Genomic DNA, 23,027 nt, shown 5'->3' on the forward strand with positions numbered 1-23,027 from the left:
AATATTTTATCTCATTTCTAATGGTGTAAAATCAAAAATAAAAACCAAAAAGCAGAATTGCAGTAGTTGCTTGATTATGTTTTTAATTTTCTTTAACATTTCCAAAACACTAGACTTAAAATTATACTAACAAAAGTTTTAATCCACATGGAATACATTCAATATAAATATAACTTCATTCCAATTCATTAACTGCTACAGCAAATTTGATGGCAAATGAAATGTTTATCTGAGGTGTGAACCAAAATTATGATACTTTGCCAAATATGCACATATGTAAAACATAGAACTTTAGTTGCTTTATTTTGGGTGATGACACTTTAATGTTACCTAAAAATGCAACAATTAATGTATATTTTAAAATATGCCTGCTGGTATGTTTGTCATTTCATGACAGTTTTGTTTCTTCCAGACTCTAGAGATTCTGACTGGAAAGCAGGCCTTCTTTCCTGCTGAGTTTATGGGAAACTTTGCCTTCAGAAAGTGGAAATGAGGTTGCTATGGAAACTGGTAATTCTGCTGCCACTCATCAATGCTTGCGCAGGTAACGTGTTCTATTGTTATAAGTTTTGATTGATAATCTATTGGCGTTGCATTTTTTTTCCTACAAGTGACACAGTTTTCAGATGTGTAATATATTATTTGAATGACTAAGTGATGAAACTGTGAAGTGAATCTCTATGGCTAATCCAGGGAGTTTAATCCTTTAATAATGTATTAAGTGCTATTTTTTAAACAGAACTAAGATTGTTTTAATTATAAATGGTCAAGTATTAAATTTTTATAGAAAAGAATGTGATTAAATAATTTTGTCAGCAATAAGCAAGGAAGACTAGCTCCTTTTTTATTTCCTTTATATTGAATTCTTTCAGAAGTTAAAATTGACATATATATTTCGAATTTGGTGTGGTGAAAAAAAGGTATATTACACAGAGGAAAAAGTGACATAGAATGTTATATCAGAACTAAATTAACTTTTGAAATTTTTCTTTCCATTTCAATGATACATCGATTTGTCCAAGCTAAATATAACAACGTCTGTGTATCAGTTAGCTTTAGCTTTGTAACAAATCACCCCAAATCTGCATGGACGAAAAGAACAAATAACCATGTGTTTAGTTTACAAGTCTGTAAAGTGATGATTTAAAATGGGCTTCCCTGGGCTCTGCGTTTGGCTTTGCTGGGGTGCATTGCACCTGCGGTCAGCGACTGGGTCATCCGGGGCCTGGCTGGTCTAGGACATTCTCAGCTGAGACACCTGTGTTGCCACTGCCCTGGTCCCAGCATCCCCAGCCTCGTGAGTCTACGCTCTTTCACACGGTACGTGCGCGGGGTCCCGACAGAAATCAGCCCTGGGCAAGGTCTCCTGCTGTCGAGCCTTGTGGCTGAGACAGTGTCTTCTTCCGGTGAAAGTCACAGGGCCAGTCCGGCTTCACGGATAGGGAAGTCGGTCCCATCCCTTGACGGAAACCACAAAGTTACACTGCGGAGGGGGCCTGGGGATAGTCCAGGGAGTGACAGTGTCGGCCTTGGTCAATAGCCAGCCCCAGTCTGTGCCGATCATAGCCTTCTCTTCTCAGTTGTCCTAACCTGTGTGAGTTGTCACAGAGCGTGGACATGGACTGGGTCCTCTGAATGTCAGAACAGCCCTCCTCCTATCAGACCAGCTGGGCCCTGGGCACTTCCCACCGGCTGGGCCCTGGGCGCTGTTGATTTCCAGGTATTCATAACAGGACAGTAATATTTTGGGAGAAACCCAGGAGCAAACAATCACTTACAGGCCAGAAACACAGTAATTGTAAGAGCCATCTATTTAACAGCATTTCCAAGAAATGGAAAGATATACTGATCTTAAAAGCTATGAAAATGCTAAAATATGCAGAAGTCAATCATTGGAATCAGAAAACCTTATAAATAAAGATACTTTCTACCACTGAGAATCCAGTGGCCAGAAGGGCTGCGGTCATATTTATCCAAAGTTATTATGTCACTTGCAACTCTGCGACAAAGAATCAATGTCAAAGAATAATGGCCCTTCTTTTTGTTAATAGATTTAAAAGGAGAGAGTCACCAATTGTCCACGTGTGAATAAGAATTCTGTTCCTACACTCCAGCTTCAGCGTCTGTAAAAATTTCGCGTGTTGCCCTTTAACTGTGTATATTGAATCGGCTTAGTATCTCTAAAAGACCTTTTGTGTTTAATTAAAATATACGACTGTTCTCAGAACACATATCAGATCTGAGACATCCTCCAGTTCTTTTGTTAATTTTTATTTATTCAAACTGAATGCGATTCAACATGTCCTTTTGCTTTATTCTAAATGGAAAAAAAAAATAATCGTCTATCCTTGGTGTATAATTTCCCGGTGAGCGTACAGGTCGGGCCCTTTTTTAAAGCCACAGCTATTTGAATAAGATCTTCTGAGCTGCACGCTGCCCAGAGGTGAAGATACCGGCGACTTACACAAAGCGAATCCCTTTACATCTGTTTGTTGATTTAGAGATTTCCAGGCTGGCTCCCTACTTGCAGTTACTACGTTAGTTTATAAAATTACATTAATTATATTGTCCAATGACAAAGTCCTATTTCTATGCAAATGTATATCTTTGATTTCCCCAAACGTACTTTTTATTCATTCTGAAAAGCCAAGTCTTTCGCTATTGTGCTTTTTCCTTCCTATTTTCCCTACTCTAATCTTCAAAATGTTGACATTTTCAATCTGCCCGCACTCTAATTTACCACTTAAAATTTTACCCCCGACCGCGTCTCCTGTTTTATTTTTGTAAATGAATGTACAACTTCTCTAGCACTTTTACTATAGACACTGGCCTTTGAGCCTTTACTCAGAATCCTAATCATCCAGGCATATGATTCTGGGACATTTTTCAAATTATCAGTGTTTAAAAATCTTATTATTTTATATTGGTATTTTTAGAATATTAGAAGAAAACCAAGGCCCATTTCATTAAGAAGCATTATTGTTAATAATAGACTTTTTAATTAGTTCATGAATGTGTGTGATAGGCTGTCATTGCCCCCCAAAATAGCCAGCTGCTAAACTCTGGGACCTGTGGATTTTACCTTAAACAGCCACACAGAGTAGAAGTATGGGATGAAGCTAGAGACCGTAGGCTGGGTAGGTTGCTCGGGATTTCTGGCTGGGAACCCCACAGAGGGAGGCGGATAGAGGCCGTGTGAATCCAGGGCGGAGAGGGACATGGAGAGGTCGGGCTGCTGACCCTCATGTGGAGGAAGGGACCCTGAGCTGGGAGTGGGGGGGCGGAAGCTAGACGGTGGACCAGGCAGGGGAGCAGGTGCACCTGCCCTGCACCTGGAGGGGGACAGCCCTGAGGAGAACGTGGTTTCCACCTGGGAAACCCCTTTTGGACTTCAGACCAATTAAACTGTGAGAAAATACACGTGTGTTGTTTTAAGCCACCGAGTTGTGGTCATTTTTACAGAAGCCGCAGGAACGAACACACTATGTTTCTTCCTCGCTGGACTACACGTCCAGGACGGGGCATGCTTCCCGGCACAGGGCCGGAACTCGGTAGACACTTGTTGAATGAATGAGTGGATGAATGAATGAGTCTCAGTGTTGTTGGTCTTAGTTGGATTCTCGTCAATGAGAACAAAATCAGTCATAGAAGTTCTTCTGAGGAAGAATGGGTCCCGTCTGTCCTACGCCACTGCCCTGGGTCATGAGGCGATCGTTTTAGAGATGGGACTGTGGTGATATTGAAAAGTTTCGAACGAGGCCCATTTGAATGTAAACTCCATGAGGACAGGAATTTCCTCCTGCAGGATTCTCTGCCATTTCATTAAGAAGCATTATTGTTAATAATAGACTTTTTAATTAGTTCATGAATGTGTGTGATAGGCTGTCATTGCCCCCCAAAATAGCCAGCTGCTAAACTCTGGGACCTGTGGATTTTACCTTAAACAGCCACAGGGAGTAGACGGAGGAGATGAAGCTAGAGACCATGGGCTGGGTAGGTTGCCCGGGATTTCTGGCTGGGAACTCCACAGAGGGAGGCGGATAGAGGCCGGCAGAGGCCGTGTGAATCCAGGGCGGAGAGGGACATGGAGAGGTCGGGCTGCTGACCCTCATGTGGAGGAAGGGACCCTGAGCTGGGAGTGGGGGGGGCGGAAGCTAGACGGTGGACCAGGCAGGGGAGCAGGTGCACCTGCCCTGCACCTGGAGGGGGACAGCCCTGAGGAGAACGTGGTTTCCACCTGGGAAACCCCTTTTGGACTTCAGACCAATTAAACTGTGAGAAAATACACGTGTGTTGTTTTAAGCCTGTGCAGGAGGCAGCTGATCCATACTTCTCTCTCACATTGATGTTTCTCTCTCTCTCCCTCACCCTTCCTCTCTCACTAAGGAAAATCAATATAAACATACTTAAAAGAATAATTGCAACAGAGAAATCCAAGTTGTTGCTTGAGTAGCCAAGTAGGGAGCAGGTGACATCGGCTGTGTTGTCGGCAACCCTCTGTCCCTTTCGCTTCTGGGAAGAATCTTCGATGTGATTGGGGAGCTGCTCTTTCCCGTCAGGCTTTGTGGCTCCCGTGGGTGGGCCGACCTCATGGGTCAGCCAGCTGACATGTGACGCCCCCGCACCACACTGATGAGTTCCAGATGTGTTCTATCTGGGCAAACACCTGGGGACTTGGCTAAAACAAGATGACAAAGAGGCACCCCCATGTGCTGTCCCAGGGAGCGGGAGGCGGTACCCAGGGCCAGCGCGGGGAGGCGGCCTGAAGGGGGAATTCACGCGGGAGCGAGGGGAGGCACCATTTCGGACTCGACCTTGGGGACTTTAAGTGACCCAAGCCCACCGGGTGGCCTGGTCCCCTGGAGGCTAATGCCAGCTGAGATGCTGTCCCTCATGGTGGAAGAATCTGGTCCTCTATAGATCAGAACATTTGTTGATGTAAATTTTGGAAGATGCTGAGGTTGAGTTAAAATAGAAACTGGGATCAGCATCTACTCCCTGCTGGGAATGCGAAACAGAGCAAAAAGGAGTGAAAAAAGGCACAGTTTCCCCCTGGGAGGAAGAAAAAGCATCAGGGGTTTAATGAGGCTCCGATGGGTGATTTTAGCCCCGAGGTTCTGAGCCACCGACAGGCCTTCAGCAGAAGCACACGCAGTGTTAGTAGAACAATGCAGGGACCACGGTGACCAGGGAAGGGAAACTTACAATGCTAAGTCCATTGTTTATTTCTTTTAGGCAATGCATTCATGGGGAGAGTTCATGGAGAGAGACTTTACTCATAAATAAACATGAGCCAGAGTGGCTGGCCCAGGCGTGATGGGTGTGAAGCGGGGGCTGGGAGCGTGTGGGGTCGGATCCTGAGGGTGTTAGAAGGTCCCCCGGGGTGGGGCAGGGGGTAACCCAAGCTTTAATGACGTGGTTAACTGTTCAATTTCCCCTTCGTGGACAAAGGCTCAGAATAGTCCAGATGTTGTTCTTTCTTTACATTTTTGACATTTTATGTAAAATTTGAGGCATTAGAGGCAGATTTCAAGTTCAAATCATTAAAAATGTCAGTTTCTGCCCTAGCCGGTTTGGCTCAGTGGATAGAGCACCAGCCTGTGGACTGAAGGGTCCCGGGTTCCATTCTGGTCAAGGGCACATGCCCGGGTTGTGGGCTCAAACCCCAGTAGGGGGGTGTGCAGGAGGCAGCCGATCAATGATTCCCTCTCATCATTGATATTTCTATCTCTCTCCCTCTCCCTTCCTCTCTGAAATCAATAAAAATATTTTTTTTTTTTAAATGTGAGTTTCTAAATGTTAACTAAGCACTTGACTAATAAGGTAAAATGATAATCAGCTAAATCACATGCTCTCCATGTTATGGCGTGTGCTATACATGCCATGAGGTGTCTAGGCTCAGAGATGGCAGGAGTTCAAACCCAGGGTCTCATGGATGTGCTGCTGCCTGAGGGCGTCCTGAAGGTCGTTGGCTGGTGTTACAGACTCAGACACAATAAGAGAGCGCGCACATCACTCCTTATCATGGATTTTACTTTGGTGACATTCTGTATTCATAAGAATTCCTGCCTAACACATTCGTTTTTAGCTTTACTATTTTAACAAAACCCTATTGTTTAAATCAGTGGTTCTCAACCTTCCTAATGCCTCGACCCTTTAATACAGTTCCTCATGTTGTGGTGACCCCCAACCATAAAATTATTTTCGTTGCTACTTTATAACTGTAATTTTGCTACTGTTATGAATCATAATGGAAATATCTGATATGCAGGATGTATTTTCATTGTTACAAATTGAATATAATTAAAGCATAGTGATTGATCACAAAAACAATATGTAATTATATATGTGTTTTCCGATGCTCTTAGGCGACCCCTGTGAAAGGGTCGTTCAACCCCCAAAGGGGTCGCGACCCACAGGTTGAGAACCGCTGGTTTAAATGGTAGTTTTTTAAAATATGGGTGTTTTTTTTTGTTTTTTTGGGTCTTTTTTTAGAGAGAGGACAGTTAAGAGGAAAGGGAGGGAGAAATAGAAACGTGGATGAAAGCGAAACACCCATCGACTGCCTCCTGCACGCCCCCTACTGGGGATCGAGCCTGAAACCGGGCCATGTGTCCTGACCAGGAATGGAATGGGTGACCTCTTGGTGCCTGAGTTGATGCTCAACCCCTGAGCCCCACTGGGCTGGCTACATGGCAGTGTTTTGAACAGCCCTCTTGGTCCACGCATTTTTAAGTGGATGATCAGCGTGTTTGTTCTGGCGTGGGCTGAGCAGCTCCCTACGAATCTTGTAAAACTATGGACTGACCATCCCCGGTCAGTCCTGAGGTCCTGGAGATTCAGAATTCGACTCGGCTTTTTCCCAGATAAAACGACTGCTTCAAGGTAGCAGCCGTGGACCCAGCGCATCCTTGGGCGGAGCAGCACCCAGGCCTCCCTGGGCGTTCTGACCGGGCGGGACCTCGTCAGGGCTTCCCGAGACGGCTCCCCCCCCTCCCGTACCCCCCCACCCCCGTGTTGCTTACTCTCCAGACTACACTGAGACTGGAAATCAGAAGAAGTCTTTCCTGAACCATTTGCATGTCACGTCTATTGACAGAAGCACTTTTATTCCTTTCAGAACGTCTCCCAAAGTCATTGATTCTTAAGATGCGAAAGAAGTTGCTTTGGGGGTGTACACTAATCAAGGAAAAAAATAAATAAAGAAAAATGCTTGTCCCCACGGTGACACAGCTTGGGTTTCACAAATGGTCCAGCCGGACAGGGAGCCTGGCACACTCTGCCTCCTCCACCCTCACCGACCGAGGATGGGGAAGCGGGGCGTGGACGGCAGGGCCGCTGGAATGTCCTTCTCTCAAACACAGCCTTGTACCGGGTTGAGCCCCGGAGTAAATGAACTCCCCGAGCGGGAAAGCCACAAGAAGGTGATGGATCACAAGGCCGACCTTGCAGATCGGCGCCCTCATCACGCTGCTCTGCTGAGGACCCCAGGGGCACGTAATGGAGGGCCCCCGGGACGAGCGGGATGAATATTGAACTCGCGCCACGGCCGACCTTGCAGATCGGCGCCCTCATCAAGCCGCTCTGCTGAGGACCCCAGGGGCACGTAACGGAGGGCCCCCCGGGACGAGCGGGATGAATATTGAACTCGCGCCAGGCAGCCGCACTCGGCCGCTGGCCTCCTTCAGATTGATTGTCAGCGTAACAGCGCCTGTGGGCACGCGCACGGGCGGTGCGTTTAAGTCAAGTGACACCCAGGCCTTGTCTAATGGCGAGGGCCCGACTCAGAAATGCTGAGACGCCCCTTTCATGCGCCGCCTCCCCAGGAGGGGGTTCCAGGATGATCAGTGCTTCCTCCAGTCGTTCATCCTGAAACCCTAAATGAAATTGTGTTTCGGGGCGGATAGCATCGTGGGAACCGCGTTCTGCTGTGTCAGCATCGGGAGGCGATGTGTGTGTGTGCAGACGACGTGTCCTTGAGGACGTGGGCTCTTGGGAGCTCACGCTGTAGTTTAGGTTGTATTTTATCTCAAGTTGTATCTGTCCATTCCTTTCCAGCCTCAGGGTTATCAGTCAACTCAACCCCCATTCCCTGCCCCCAAGACTCTTCTAGAAGCTTCCTAGGCGTCCCCTGTTCCGAGACATCCTCTGTGTCCTTCCCAGGACGTCGCCTATGGACACAGACTCCCACACAGACAAACCTTCATGAAGACACCGATGTTGTCACTACCCTGTGACAGATCCCGTCTCCTGGGACGTTGTTCAAACCATCTAATCAAGCATCCAAATTCAATTTCCTTCCACAAATATTGAAAGTTCGCCAGTTAATTCAATCCAACCCGCGTCTTGAGCCACGACTTCCCTCCTGGGTCCCTCATCACGGCTGTCCTCCTAGCAAGACCCCCACATGGCCTGTCTCGGTCCCACGTCTCTGTTCGTACGAATGTCTGCACCTGCACTGACCTGCTCCAGGTCCGGGTTCTCCTCCTGAACCCAAACCCAACCTTTCTCAGCCACGTTCACATGGGACCTCCACTTGCAACAGTCCTCCAACCTTCAAATAAGTGCGCGTTCTCCTTGCCTCTCATCCATGAAGAGGAATTTCATCATTCCCACACCTGTGCTTAAGATGAGGTCCCTTGTCTCAGACATATTCTCATTCTGAGGACTATAGATGATTTATTTATTGAAAATAAGTTAGCCCTGGCCAGTGTCGCTCAATGGTTAGAGCCGCACTGGGTCTCGGGTTCCATTCCTGGTCAAGGGCACGTACCTGGGTTGTAGGCTGGATCCCTGGCCCTGGTCAGGGCAAGCGCAGGAGGCCACTGCTTGGTGTGTTTCTCTCACATTGACGTGTGTGTCACTCTCTGTCTCCCTCCTCCCTTCTTCTCTCTCTAAAATGCAATGGAAAAAGTATCCTCGGTTGAGCATTAACAAATAAATAAGTATGCTTACAATCACAGTGCTCAGTTCTAAAGGGAAAAAAAAAGCTGACCTTTCATGTTGGATGAGCCACACCCCGTGCCTTGCGCTTTCTGCTTTACAAGGTGGCTGCCCTGCACCGTGTCCTCCGTGCGGGAGAGGGGCCGGGAGGGCTGACCGCCTCCCTGTGCAGCTGGAGAAGTCGAAGGGCAGCGGCAAGGACCCTCGAGTCCCCGGCACTAGGAAGCGGCCGAGGTTGTGGTGAGAGGCCGAAGCTCGGACGGAAGCCTTCCTCAGTGTTGATGCAGGACGGCGCCGCTCGGCCCGGATCAGACGTGTGAGCGGGTGGCTTCTTAAAGTCGGCGTGGCCTGTGCCTCGAGACTAGCTTCTGCTCAGAGTGTGATGCGACTTAAAGAGCTAGTCTCCAAAATTCCATAACCAGCAGCGAGGAGCAATAGCTATGAGCATGTACACCCATCATGTTTACATGTGTGTTACATGCAGTATAAAATGCAAAGCATTTGCATCACCGAACATATTAGGCAAAATAGACAGGAACGGGATTCCGAGCATTGTCTTCCCTCCCGTGCATAGCTCAGCTTGCCTGCCCTCCGGGAGCAAGCGGCCTCCTGCTGGCGATGTGTGTGCGAGACGAGGACAAGGAAGCACGGGGGTGCTTTTCAATGCCAGGACCCCGCCGCTCGCTGCAGGGCCGGGGCCGGGGCTGGGGCTGGCCCGTGTCCCCACCTTCAAGCTCATGGCTTAGCCTGCCTGGCCTCAGAATGGTCAGTCCATTAATTCAGTCCGTTAATTCAGCGAGTCGCTCAGACCCTCCAAACAACAGCTAGTGTGGGGAGCCGGCCTGAAGCTGATCCCTAGCAGCCCACGTGCGAGAAGGTGAACAGCCACCTGTCATCGTTCGCTCCTCCCGATCCACACGGTGATGCTGCAGGAGGCCGAGTGACGGCCAGGGGAAACGGAACCAGGACGCAAGAGGACCCGGGAACGTGGCTCAGCGAGAGCTGCATGCCCCACATGTCCCTCCTCTGTACGGTTCTGGGTTCAATTTCACCTAAAAGGGGGAAAGAGACCCGACCTCTGGAAGCCCCACGCAAACGGCTGTGGAGAGAGGAGCTGAGAGCTCGTCCGGGCTTCTCCTCCGTGTCCAGCTCTCGCCCCGTCCACTGGCACTGATGGCCGACGGCACCCCCAGGCCTCTCAGGTCTCAGAGGCCACAGTCCCCATGGCTCCCTTCCCACGCCCCCTCCCCCCCTGCCGCTGGGCTTCCGGCTCTTCAGACTCCCTTGCTAGACTGGCCGTGCCCACCTGCTCCGGTGCCCAGGAGGGCCCCCTTAGGACCTCGGTTCCCCGGCCCCTCGGACCCCTGCCCCTGGCCTTCCTCCTAAAGTAAACCTCCCGCGTTGGCCACGGTGGGTTTGCTTTCCTGACTGAGAAGAGCGCAGTTGGGGTTTGTCACAGGCGGGGAGAATGTCGAAAGCCCCGCACGGGGGCTTCCCCAGCGGCGCCTGGAGAATGTGGAAGTTCCTGGGGACCTGATTCCCCATGTTCCGTGTGACCGGTCACAGGTGTGGTGAATGAATCCTTTGCAAACATCAGGGGCACAGAATGCAGAGCGTTTTGTATTTTTCTGTCTCCGCTTCTGTGTATAGAAACCTACAGTCTCCCTGGGCCCTCTTGTTCTCCAGCAGCAGTTCCTACTCACTATCCTAGCCTCTTTTTTAAAAATATATTTTTATTGATTTTAGAGAGAAGGGGAGAGGAAGAGATAGAAACATCAATGTGGGGCTTACAGGAGGCAGCCGATCGATCCATGATTCTCTCGCATCATTGATGTTTCTATCTCTCTCTCCCTCTCCCTTCCTCTCTGAAATCAATAAAAATATATTCTTTAAAAAAGAAACTGAGATGAGGTGGATGGAGTTGCAGCATGTACTGTAGGTACACAGACCTCCCAGACTGTCCCACCTGAGCCAACACTCTGTGCCCACCTACGTGGACCCTTCCCACTGGCGTTCAGGAATTCCCGTGGAAGGTGGGGACAGCCCGCGGGGACCTAGTGTGTGTGTGTGTGTGTGTGTGTGTGTGCACGAGCGCGCGCGCCTCACCACATAACCCATGCTTTTGAAATGTGAACCATCCCCCTATAAACCTGCACCAACTGTGTCCCAGAGGGTCACAGACCACAGTCAGGCTTTCCCGTAAGCATCTCGCCTGCCTGCGCTCGGAGCGAGGCAGGCTTCTCTCTGCAGAAGTGCCAGCAGCCAGCCGTCTCTTTGTAGATGATTTAGAGGCAGCCGGCCTCCAGGCTGCGAGCCTGCCAGCGCCTCCCCGGCCGTCCATCATCAGAGGCAGCCATCACATGAGGCGCACATCTTCCAGGGGAAGAACTGCGGCCGGGGAGGGGTTCAGGCCAAGGTCTCTGCTCGCGGGATAGAGAGAGGACGTGGGGCCAGGCCCATCGCACTCGGATAGACCCTGTGCCCGTGCTCATTTAACCTCCTGCTCTTCCACCTGGAGGTGCCTCCCCTCCGGCCTCCCTGCCCACCGGGCCGTCTCCCCCGGCAAACCTTCAGGGGAGGACAAGGCTAAGAACTTGTCTCCGAGGGTTTGACTCCTCACTGTAGTTGCGGGCAGTCCTTGTATGCTGTCTTCTCTCTTCTCTGCCGTGGGCACTCATCAGTCCAGATGTGCCCATCACTGCCCATCGCTGCTTCTGTTTTGTTTTCTTAATTTTTTTTATTGATTTCAGAGAGGAAGGGAGAGGGGGAGAGAGGTAGGAACATCAATAGGAGAATCATTGATTGGCTGCCTCCAATCACGCCCCACACTGGGGATTGAGCCTGAAACCCAGGCATGTACCCTGACCAAGAATCAAACTGTGACCTCCTGGTTCACAGGCCAACGCTCAACCATTGAGCCACGCCAACCAGGCTCCTAGTGATGGTTGTAGAGGCGTAGGAGACAGCAGTAGCCCTGTAGCCTCTCGTTCTGTGAATTTGCCCACATTTACACCGTTGTAACCTTGGTCTCCATCTCCGTGAGGTGCGGATGACAACACCTACCTCACTCGTGAGGGTTAAATTCCCCGCTATTTGCTGGATGTTGTGTGAATCAGACACAATTACCCTAAAGCCTGTTATTATAATCATGTCGGGCTGATTATTCTCGTCCACTTGCTGGAATTGTTCTATTGACTCCACATTTCCGCAACGTCCTCGCCTTTGTTTCCTACTTTGCTTTATTACAACTGCTCACCGGGTCATAGCCATTTGCAGCTCCGTGTGAATCAAAACGGGAGCTTCAGCACCCGCCACCGGCCCGCCCACTCTGCCCTTTTCCCCTTGGATGCTGGCATCCCGGAGCCTTTTATCCTCTCTAATTCCCTTCCATTTTCACAGCTCGAGGGAGCAGTGCTGCTTTCTTTGATAAGATCGCTGAAGGTGACCCGATGTTCTCCAGAGAGGCACACGGAGTCCAACTCACCCCCCACACACGCACCCACCCACACCACGGAGGGCAGGGAGCTGGGAGCTGCTCTCCAGACGGAGGTCAGGTGAGGCGGAGCTGACCCCTCAAATACGCGGTTACTCATGCAGCCTCAAGTCATGCAAGCTGCTTCAGTTACTCCAAATCGTTGCTCTTTTGAGATGTCTTCTTGTTTTACAAAGAAAATTGAAAAAAAATGTTTTTATAACAAGAAATATAGAGTTGTTCCAAATCGTTTATGAGCACAGGCACCGGGTCTATCCAAGTGTGATAGGCCTATCCAAGTGAGATGTCTTCTTGTTTTACAAAGAAAAATGAAAAAAAATGTTTTTATAACAAGAAATATAGAGTTGTGCATGGCCAGTGTGGCTCAGGAGGTCATGGTTCGATTCCCGGTCAGGGCACATGCCCAGGTTGTAGGTTCAGTCCCCAGTAGGGGGCGTACAGGAGGCAGCTGATAGATGATTCTCTCTCATTATTGATGTTTCTATCTATCTCTCCCTCTTCTTTCTCTAAAATCAACAAAAACAAATTTTAAAAAAGAGAAATATATGGGGTTTTTTTTGTTCACGTATTTTTAAAGCATCTGATCATACAGACACCTACACTTCTGGGCTGCATCTTCTCAGGACACACGTTCTGTATATGCCCTAGCAATCGTGCCCTTCTGTGTCTCAGGTGTCATGTATGTGCAGTATTGGTTTGCGAGGTGACGTCTTTCTAGGTAGGTGTGTCTACCAGGGGACTTGCCCTCTGTCCTTGTAATTTGTGTCATGTTAAGTACTCACAGCATAAGCATCCTGGCTACTCATGGGTGTGGAAAGTTGATATCTGAGAGCATGTTATTCTGCTAATTTGGAGTAACTCTTTACAAAGAATCCAAACAGTAATAACATTTATAAGATTACTCACTGGACTATTCAATGTCTATCAATTCCATACATCTCTGCTCTTTCCACACACTCCATAGCAAATACCCTCTCTGCCCACCATCAGCAATCACCCCAATCATCCCACCAGCATCACTCCTATCACCATAGAAACCACCCCAGAAGATCTTCTCCTTCCATTTTAAAGCTTTATACTTTCAAGGCACTCATTATGTATGGAATGATTTCAAGACATGTTTATATTCACCTGTTATGTTAATGTCTCCTAACTATTTCCAGCTACTCTTCTAAGACTTTTGTTCAGATATGGTAGAAGAATCTACTCATTGCCTTCTCCCAGAGAGACAAATGAAGCCAGCCTGGCATTCCCACACATGAGCGATCAGTAGCTATATGGGGGGAGATGATGAGCATCTTCCTTCCCAGTTCTCCAGGAGCTCCTGGAGTTCAAGGACTTGGCACTGAGTTTGTTCCCAGAGAGCTGGAGGAGGACCTCCTGGAGGGCGGGCGGTAGCGTTTTCCGAGGTCACCATGGGCCTTTACTCAGTAGTTCATTCTGAGCAAGTCTTGTGGAGTTTTTACTAATTGAAAATGGGAGCATAATCCTAGAGGAGGATGCGAAGTACTCAGAGTGGGGATTCTTAGTGTAAAACACAGCAAGCGCTCACTTGTCTCCTGTGGCCATTTTGCCTGGTTTTCTTTGTTCTTAACCTCAAAAAAAAAAGTAGCTCCTATATGAACTGTGCATGTATGTATAGCCTCTGTCCCACATTTCCTGTGGAAAAGAGAACAGGAAATTGATGAGATATGCCCGAATGAGTGTGGCATCCAATTGTACTTCAGCCCCAGCTCTACACGTGGAATCTGACTGGAATGTGGACCGTGCATCTGTGAAAACTTGTTCTTGCGTGTGTAATGGTGGTGCCTGGACGGTGTCACGTCTTCCTTTACAAGTCGTGACCTGGAGAAGTGAATGCCTGGCATCGCTGTCCGAGGCGCGGCTGAAGATCAGGGCCACGGGAGCCACATCTCCAATGTGGTCTCAGAAAATCCTTTTACTTTCGCTGCACTATTGTGTCACTTCCTGAACATCGTTAGTGTGATTTTCACAGGCACGCTCCCTTTTTTTGTGGGTGAGCTAAAGCTGTGATTTTTAAAAAGGCCAAGATGGAATATCCTACATGCACAGGCATTGACTTTAAAAGGCCGATGCCATGCTGCTGGCGTCATGTTGAAATGTGTAGTCCTCAGAGAAGGAGGGTCCTAAACACAGGAAGGTGGGGATGTCACAGTCAGAGGAGAGCATGTCAAGGAACTGTGAGTCTGACCGTAGAAGGTGGTACCTTCTTCTATGAAAAGACAGTGCCATCCATTTATTCAGAAAGATGCTGCAGCTTAATATTGATTATCAGCCAGAGAGAGACAAATGTATTTTTTCACTTATATGTGGAATCTAAAGAGCAATAATTGGTAATAATTGGTAATTTTAAATGTATGAAAAATACCACATGGAAATTTAAATTAAAGAAGACGTGGGTTGGTCAGAGGAGGTGTGCCAGGCGCTGAGTCACGGTCCTATTTTTTCCTCAGCGGTTAGTTAAGCATCAAGCTGCTTCGTTTCACAAGGACCGGTATGTTGGTTGTACAACTGGGTTTGTGGTTTTTGGTCCTCGGTGTTACTTATTTTTGTCCTGCTCAGGGGTGGTTGCTTAATCTGTGAGGCCAGGGAACACTGGCCATTTAAGGGCCTCTGGTTCACCTCCCTGTCTAAGCGCCATTTATCCACAATCAACCTACACACACACTCTCACACACTCACTCACACACATTCACACACACACACACACACACACACACACACACACACACACACGTAAAATCCTTAATGATGACCCGACAGCCCAAGGTGAAGAGTCAAGCCATGCTCACCAGCAACTGAGATCAGCAGCACCTCGGGGAGGGAAGGACCCGCCTTCAGGTCTCGGGGGCTCGTCTGTCCTCTCAGAACCAAGGGCCCTGTTCCCATTTCCTCGCCTGTGCATCCCCCCTGCTCCCCGAGGGGCTGACAGACTTCAGAGGAGGCACTGCTTTCTACACTCCATCCCCCAGCAAGAAGGGGACTTGATAGAGAAAACATGGAACAATCACATATTTCTATGCCTGCTAATGGAATTAGCAAGAATCGAATCCCTTTGGAATTGACAGAAGTTGATAGAGTAATAACATTTTTTAAAGTTTACATTTTAATAACATTAGAAAAATTTTAAAAGATGACTGGATGTACAGAATGAACCACCTCATTGTACATTTGGTTGTCCTATGGCCTCTGAGGACTGGATTTTGGTTAAAAATACAAATATATCAATTGAACTTTTAAAAATGCTTTTGATTAAAATCGGAAATGACTCTACATTGTAATATCTAAAATTAATCTTGTCAATGAGCAAGATGAATAATGGTCACAAATACAGTTAGACGTCTCCACATAAATGTAGAAAAAGGGAGCATCCAGTTACCTCTGAGAAAGCAGTGGGCTTCCTCCCATGAACTCTGCCTGCCAGTACACACACACACACACACACACACACGCAAGCACACATGCACGCACATTTCTGGATGCCCTTCTTCGCAGTCAGTATGGTCTACCTTGCGTTGCATAAATATACAGGTTTGACCGCAGCTGACCTCTAAGCCCTAGAAAGTCAGGGCTCGTCTGCATCCGGGAAAGTACCTGCCTCACTCACCTGTCTATCCCGCTCCCACTCAATAAATTGCCCTTTAACGAATGAATATATGAACTAACCCACCCACCAGTTGTAGACTTTAGAGCAGGAAACTCAGATGAGCTCAGCCTGAGCTGATGGTACATCGTCTCCTTTGCGTTGACTCCAACCTGTATTGGGCACCGGCTGCAGGGGGGCCGTTTGAGGGACCTCTGAACTCACTGAGAAGAACTGTGTGATGGAGTAATAGCACCTGCCAAACCAACAGAACAGGAAATAGGCCACCTCTGCCATCAAGTAACCCCCCACCCCAGGTCACAATAAAACAGTATGGAGGCTCCTCAAAAACTTAAAAATAGAACTATCCTACAATCCAGCAATTCCATTTGGGGGTATCTACCTAAAGAAAACAAAAAAAACCCACTTATTTAAAAATCTACGTGCACCTCTATGTTAATCCTGGCTTTACTGACAGTTGCCAAGGCATGAAAGGAACCCAATTGCCCATCAATAGACTAGCTGATAAAGAAGAAGTGGCACAGTTGTGCAATGGAATATTACTCGGCCATGAAAAAGAAGGAAACCCTGCCAGATGTGACAACATGCATGAGGGCATTATGCTTAGTGAAATAAGTTAGACAGAAAGAGACAAATAATGTATTTTTTCACTTATATGTGGAATCTAAAGAGCAAAATAACAAACAAAACAGAAACAGACTCATCGATACAGAGAACATACCGGTGGTTTTCAGTGGAGGCTGAGGGGATGCTGAAAAGGCGAAGGAGATTAAGAGATACACACTTACAGTCATAAAATAATGTCACAGGGTGTCAAGCACAGCCTAGGGAACAGAGTCAATACATTGCAATAACTCTGCACGGTGACAGATGGTGCTTGGCTTGTCACCGCGATCACATCCAAAGGTGGGTAGGTGTCCAGCCACTGTGTTGTACGCCTAACGCTAATATGTGTTGTGTGTCAACTGTACTTTAATAAAAATACAGACTTTGATGTCAGAAATAGAGCTCCCAGGCTCAGCTCTACCATTTGCTGTCACTTACCCTGTCAACACTCACCTTGCTCAGCAAGGCAAAAATGGGATCACCGTGGTGCCTCCTTCGCGGGGTGCGTCGAACCATTGCACACGACGGGAAATCTGCGAAGCCCATACAGGAAGCTGTCCATGTGCGATCCTGGTGAGTATTGCTCTGGTATTTCTCTTCTGCTGGATCATATTTGTAAAGTCCATTTCCTCTCTGGGCCTCCATTTTCTTCTCAAGAACTCCATGGTTCATCGTGATACTCCAGTGGGTTCCGTCTGTTAGACACACTTATGGTCAGTGCTCTGCTCATCCCCAGGTCGAAAGCATCGTCCGGCCTTCCCACGGCACTCGCGTCAAGAAGTCAATGCGGCATTAACATCCAGTAAAATACAGTGATTGCGAGCGTTCCGTTCAATGAGTTTTAATGATTGTACCCGCCAGGAAGCCACCACTCACAACTAGATGTAAACATTTCCGTCGCCCCAGGAAGTTTCTCATGTCCTTTTTCAATTAAATAAATAAATAAAGGAATGCCTCAGAAATACGTGTCCTCCTGCAGAAGCTCCCTGCGACCCTTCTCTATGCTTCATTCTGCCAACTTGGGCCCCAACCAGGGCGTGGCCATCACCTGCCTCCTGCCCTCAGCTCAGCAGAAAGTACAGCAAAGAGGGGAGAACAGTGAACCCAGAAGCACTACGGAGGCGACTTAAGATCAGCCGACCCCGGGCGAGCATGGCCCCCAGACAGTTTGACGGTGGACATCTGCGCCTTATGCGGCATCTTCTAAGTTTGCTGATGACTTAGGAAAGGAGGGCCATCTCTCACAGAAGTGGGGGTGCCCAGGCTCATCCGGGCATGCGGGCACCACACTGGGCATCTGCCTCTCTGTGGAGTGAGGGTCTGGCCTCTCTCAGCACCCAATGGGCCGAGTCTTTAAGGAGGAGCCCTTGCTAAGCAAATGTATGCGATATTTTTATATCAATCAGAAAAATAGACAGGGTGCCCCCCCCCAAATGTACACACACTTGGAACAATTATAAAGGCAGTGTTTGCATGTCAACTCCGTTCTCACACTTCCGGTGGCATTTGAGGATGAATTTCCTTTGTTCAAACTTAGTCTGGCTGAAAAGAAAGAAGCATCAGTGGAGCTACCGGCTGTTCAGGTGTGCACACCTGTTTGGGGGGCACCTTGTATGAGTTTGTACTCATGAATTTGCTATGTCATTATCGAGATGGCTGTTTTTCAGATATTGTTTTTATTATAGGGATTGCTTTTCTCTGCAGTTACCAGGTTCCTCACATGCATTATGCAGGATGCTGTCTTCTCAGCCTGCATTTCCTCATCATCTCCCCGGAGAGGAGCCCGCTTGGCTCCGGCCCATGAAGGGTTAACACCCTGTCCATCCGAGCATCTGTTTATGGAACATGCACATCTGTCCTTGATGCATAACAAGTCCTGTTTTCACCACCCATTGTCACCGTATCGGGGGTGAAGGGACCCACGGGAAACATGCCCCACTCCCTGCGTCCTGCCAGCTGACCCAGTGGATTCCTGCATCGACCCCACCTTCTCATGCTCTGTATTTCTGGTGCTTTGCCATCCGGGACCTGGCTGACCTTGGAGAGACTGACCCTCCAGGGCAGCCAATTCCCAGGGTCAGGAGAGGACTCGCTGCGTGTCTTTCACAGGGAAACCAACCAATTCAGGGCCCATTCCCCCTGCGCCCTCCTCATAGGCCCTTCCCCGCTGGGCCTATATGCCCTGCCCTCATCAGCCCAGCGCCAGGTACCAGACAGGTAGCAACAGCCTCACACCTGAGGCAGCTGCTGTTATTCAAACCAGTGTACCCTAATCCTTCCCAGCGTCCTCCATCCCCAACTGTTCCTTCTTGTGGGAACCACAGTGAAGGCTCCTGCCTGCATCCCTCCACCCTGTGTCCCTGACTGACATGGCACAGCCCCCCCGCCCCCCCCGCCCCGGGGACTCTAACCCTCTTTCCAGTGGCAGCCAGCTCCTAAGCCTGTTGTCCTCACTGCACTTGAATAGCCGTAATGGATCAGGAAGCTGGCGGCCGGCGTGGGTCCTGCAGGTTTGAGAGATGTTTGTTATTGGTACAGTGAGGCCATCGAGTGTCCTGTCCCTTGCAATCTTAGCGATCTCTCTGCTGGTGGGGAGGGTGGCAAAGGGATCGATGTATGGCCTTGGCAGTCCCACTATTTGGGACCAAACCTTGACTTTGCTACCTCTGAGCGACGTGATGTAGAACAAGTCCCTGGTGCCTCATCTTCCGCCTGAAAGACGCGATGAGTATCCCCCCTGCACGGCCTGGGCTTGTTGGGAGGCTAGACAACCTGTGCCAGGCGCTGCCACATTGGGGAGTCTCCAAGACCACCCTCCCTTCTGATGTAACTGCAAGTTCAGGAGGCCCCGAGCCCCTCGGGCTTGGTCATTCCCTGGAAGGACTCACGGATTCCTCATTATTCTCACATCTACGGCTTATTCAGTGAAAGGACACGGATTCAGCCGAGAGAAGAGGCGCCCAGGGGGGTGTCCAGGGAGTCCCACGGGCAGAGTCTCCAGCTCTCCTGTCCCAAGGGGAGGCCCCACCGCCAAGCTCTATTGGGGCTCAGTCATGTGGACGTGGTCACTGCCCCTGTGGCCCACCCCACACCCTCCCCCAACACCATGAATCCCAGGTGGCAGAGGGGACCCGGCTGGCCAAGGCCCCTGATCAACAAACATTCTCACCAGGTAGGACACCCCAGGACTCAGAGGTTACCCCCTAAGGGCAGACACTTCCGCAGGTCAGTTTAAATCTTTACTAAACAGCATTTAGACTATCCACACCCCTTCCCCTTAAACGCACAATAAGCATGAGGCTTGTTGGGGTCGTGGTTCTGCTGGGATCCATCCTGCCTGAAGAGCCCCATAAAAACACTGCCCCGTTCTTACTGCATTTACTCCCCTTCGCCGCGTCTCTGCAGACACCTCTGTGCTGTTAGACATGCGAGTCACTCGTGGTAACATGGACCTGGTGAGGCACTGAGCCTTCGGGGGGGACCCACCCCAGGTCTGCCTCCTTGGGTTACCCCCGGAGCCCCCTAGTGTTTCCAGACCCGTCTGGGCGCATTTTTCTAGACACCCAGCTGCTTCACAGGTGGTTGGTTTGATTCATTATATGTTGGACCTCACTCTCCTCACCGCGAAGATAATCTTACCTCCACGCTGTTGGGGACACATCCCTGCAACCTCCTATGTTCTACCCAAGGGCCTACCCGTTATTTCAGCCCCTGGAGAGGGTGGTTTTGCCTGAGGCAGCACGAGAGGTTGGCACCCACCTCAGCAGCTCATTCCTCTTTCCGGCCTGAAGCGTGCTCATTGTCATAAAGCAACGAGGCACATGAAAGGTTAGGTTCTGACGGCCCCATCTCATTATTGTTGATGCAAAACTGCCAGTTAATTTGCTTGTGGTTATGGAAATCTCTCCTTTAACCTTGGCGCCTCCATCAGAAAGAATTGGTTGCGGTGGCGGGCATTGCGTCACAGCAGCTGGCACTTGCTGGGGCTGAACAGCACCCGGGAAGCAAGTATCTTCTTCTTTCTTTAGTGATCGCCGCCGAAATGCTCCCTGGAAGGTGGGGCGGGCAACCCCTAGCACGCGGGCTGGGCGGCCACGGTGTGCTCACATGAGAGCGAGGCTCCGTATCAGGTGCCTGGGTCTCCCTGGAACCTCAGACAAACAGCGGGGCTGCTCTGCTCCAAAGCGGGAAGGGAAGGGAGATGTCACTTTCTTCTTTTCAGACCCAGGAGAAGGACGGGATTTTATTTGTTCTGGGTCCTGCTGTAACCCTGTCTCTAAAAGTGACTGGCACCCAGAAGCACTCGGAAATATTTCTTGATGATCCAAAAAAGGGCTGTGCTGAGGATACACTCACATGACTCATGCAAAGCCCTTCGACCTGGGCTATGGTTAGCTCTCAGTAAGTATCCATTTAAAAAACATACAGTTAAGACACAAATAGGTTAAACTCTTTATACTCAATGAAGAGTTGGGTGATGATTTTTTTGCTTGTTTTTTAATACATTTTTATTGATTTCAGAGAGGGAAGGAGAGGGAGAGAGTGATAGAAACACCAATGAGAGAGAATCATTGATCGGCTGCCTCCTGCATGCCCCACACTGGGGATCGAGCCCACAACCTGGGCATGTACCCTGACTGGGAATCGAACCATGACCTCCTGGTTCCTGGGTCAGTGCTGAACCATTGAGCCACACTGGCTGGGCTGGTGATGGGTTTTTACAGGAAATTCATTAATTATAATATTAGAATCTGATCTGTATTGTCATTTATTTATTTTTTCCTTAAATATGAATCAAGAAATTATCACTATTGCAGGTCTTGGGGATTCAGAGGGAAACAGAAATAGCCAAAAGGAAAGAACATCCACAAACCTTTCTGGCAGCCCAGGCAGGGCCTTTCCCGTACGTCTGTGAGGCCTGAGGGCCCCGGGAGAAGAACCCGTAGGACACTGATGAAATCAGGGCGCATGCTGAGATCATTAGCTTCATTACTCGACTTTCCCCATTGTTTAATCTGCCAGATTCTCTACAACTCAAAAGAGACAAAAGCATTGTCTTGGAGACAAGAGGTTATTCAGACCCCCCACCTCACTGCCCCCATCGGCCTTAGAGAACCTCCCCACCGGCGATTTCGGGTTAGAAGCATAATTGGCTGTGAGTCACGTCAGAGCCATTGACCGTGGACGCGGACGGCAGCAGCATCCGTCAGCCGCGGGAAGAGCCGGGTCCCGCTCTCAGCTCTCCGATTCATCCCTGGCTGGTCATTAAGGATGCTGAGGCAGCTCCCGGCTAATTGGACCATTGTCTCTGCAACCTCATCCATTTTCTGGCTGCGAGAGGGATAGAGGCGCCCGCCGTCCCCAGCACAGCCCTGGGGCCTTGCTAATCAGCCTTGGTGATTGGCTGGGGGGCCGCTGCTTGAACTGTTCAAGCCACTCTCGGTGAGAGGTTATGCGGGGTGGACGTTTTATCTCCCAGTCAATTACAGTTCATGAAAACTGAAAAGCTCCTAAAATTAAAAAAATGCCGCATTTACAACACTTCCTGATGCAAGTGCAGCGCACCCACACACACCAATGCAGGCACGCACATGCGCACCCCACCACATGATAAAGTAGAGAAACGTGTGATAAAGAGCGTGTCCTGGCCAGTGTGGCTCAGTGGTTGAGCATGGACCTATGAGCCAGGAGATCACAGTTCCATTCCCTGTCAGGGCACAGGCCTGGGTTATGGGCTCAATGAAGACAGCCCAGTGGAAGGCGTGCAGGAGGCAGCTGATCAATGATTCTCTCTCATCCTTGATGTTTCTATCACTCTCTCCCTCTCCCTTCCTCTCTGAAATCAATAAAAATATACTTTAAAAAAAGAGAGAGCTTGCCTGGCCGGCATGGCTCAGTGGTTAAGTGTCGACCTATGAACCAGGAGGTCACGGTTTGATACCCAGTCAGTGCACATGCCTGGCTTGCAGGCTCATCCCCAGTGTGGGGTGTACAGGAGGCAACCAATCAATGATTTCTCTCTCATTTTTGATGTTTCTATCTCTCTATCCCTCTCCCTTTCCCTCTGAAATCAATAAAAAACATATTTAAGAAAATAATAAAGGGACAACTTTAAATCTGTTCACTTCGTTTTTCACAAATGCCCCGTATCAGAAAATGTAAGACTCCGGTCTGCCTCTAATTCTGGAGTAACGCACTGGGCCTCCCTGAAACTACTTTCCCTTCCCTGGAAATTAGATGGTATCTCCCTGAGGGATTTTTTCTTTTTTTTTGTAACTTGCTTGAAAGACAAAGGGAAATGAAAGAGAGAGAGAGAGAGAGAGAGAGAGAGAGAGAGGAGATTGATTATCTCGCTAGAAC

The 23,027-nt window shown here is 49.1% G+C and overlaps 1 protein-coding gene across 1 annotated transcript in view; it reads left to right on the forward strand.

The window, feature by feature from the left end:
• Positions 1-23,027, forward strand: part of CNTN6 (contactin 6) — a 155,898-nt gene that overhangs the window by 32,825 nt on the left and 100,046 nt on the right. The window contains exon 2 of the mRNA XM_005881884.2: positions 413-544. Coding sequence (XP_005881946.1) covers positions 490-544 — 55 coding nt within the window. The 5' untranslated portion in view covers positions 413-489. The remainder of the gene's footprint in view (positions 1-412; positions 545-23,027) is intronic.

The sequence above is a fragment of the Myotis brandtii genome, unplaced genomic scaffold, assembly GCF_000412655.1.
Source record: "Myotis brandtii unplaced genomic scaffold, ASM41265v1 scaffold693, whole genome shotgun sequence".
Classification (NCBI taxonomy): domain Eukaryota; kingdom Metazoa; phylum Chordata; class Mammalia; order Chiroptera; family Vespertilionidae; genus Myotis; species Myotis brandtii.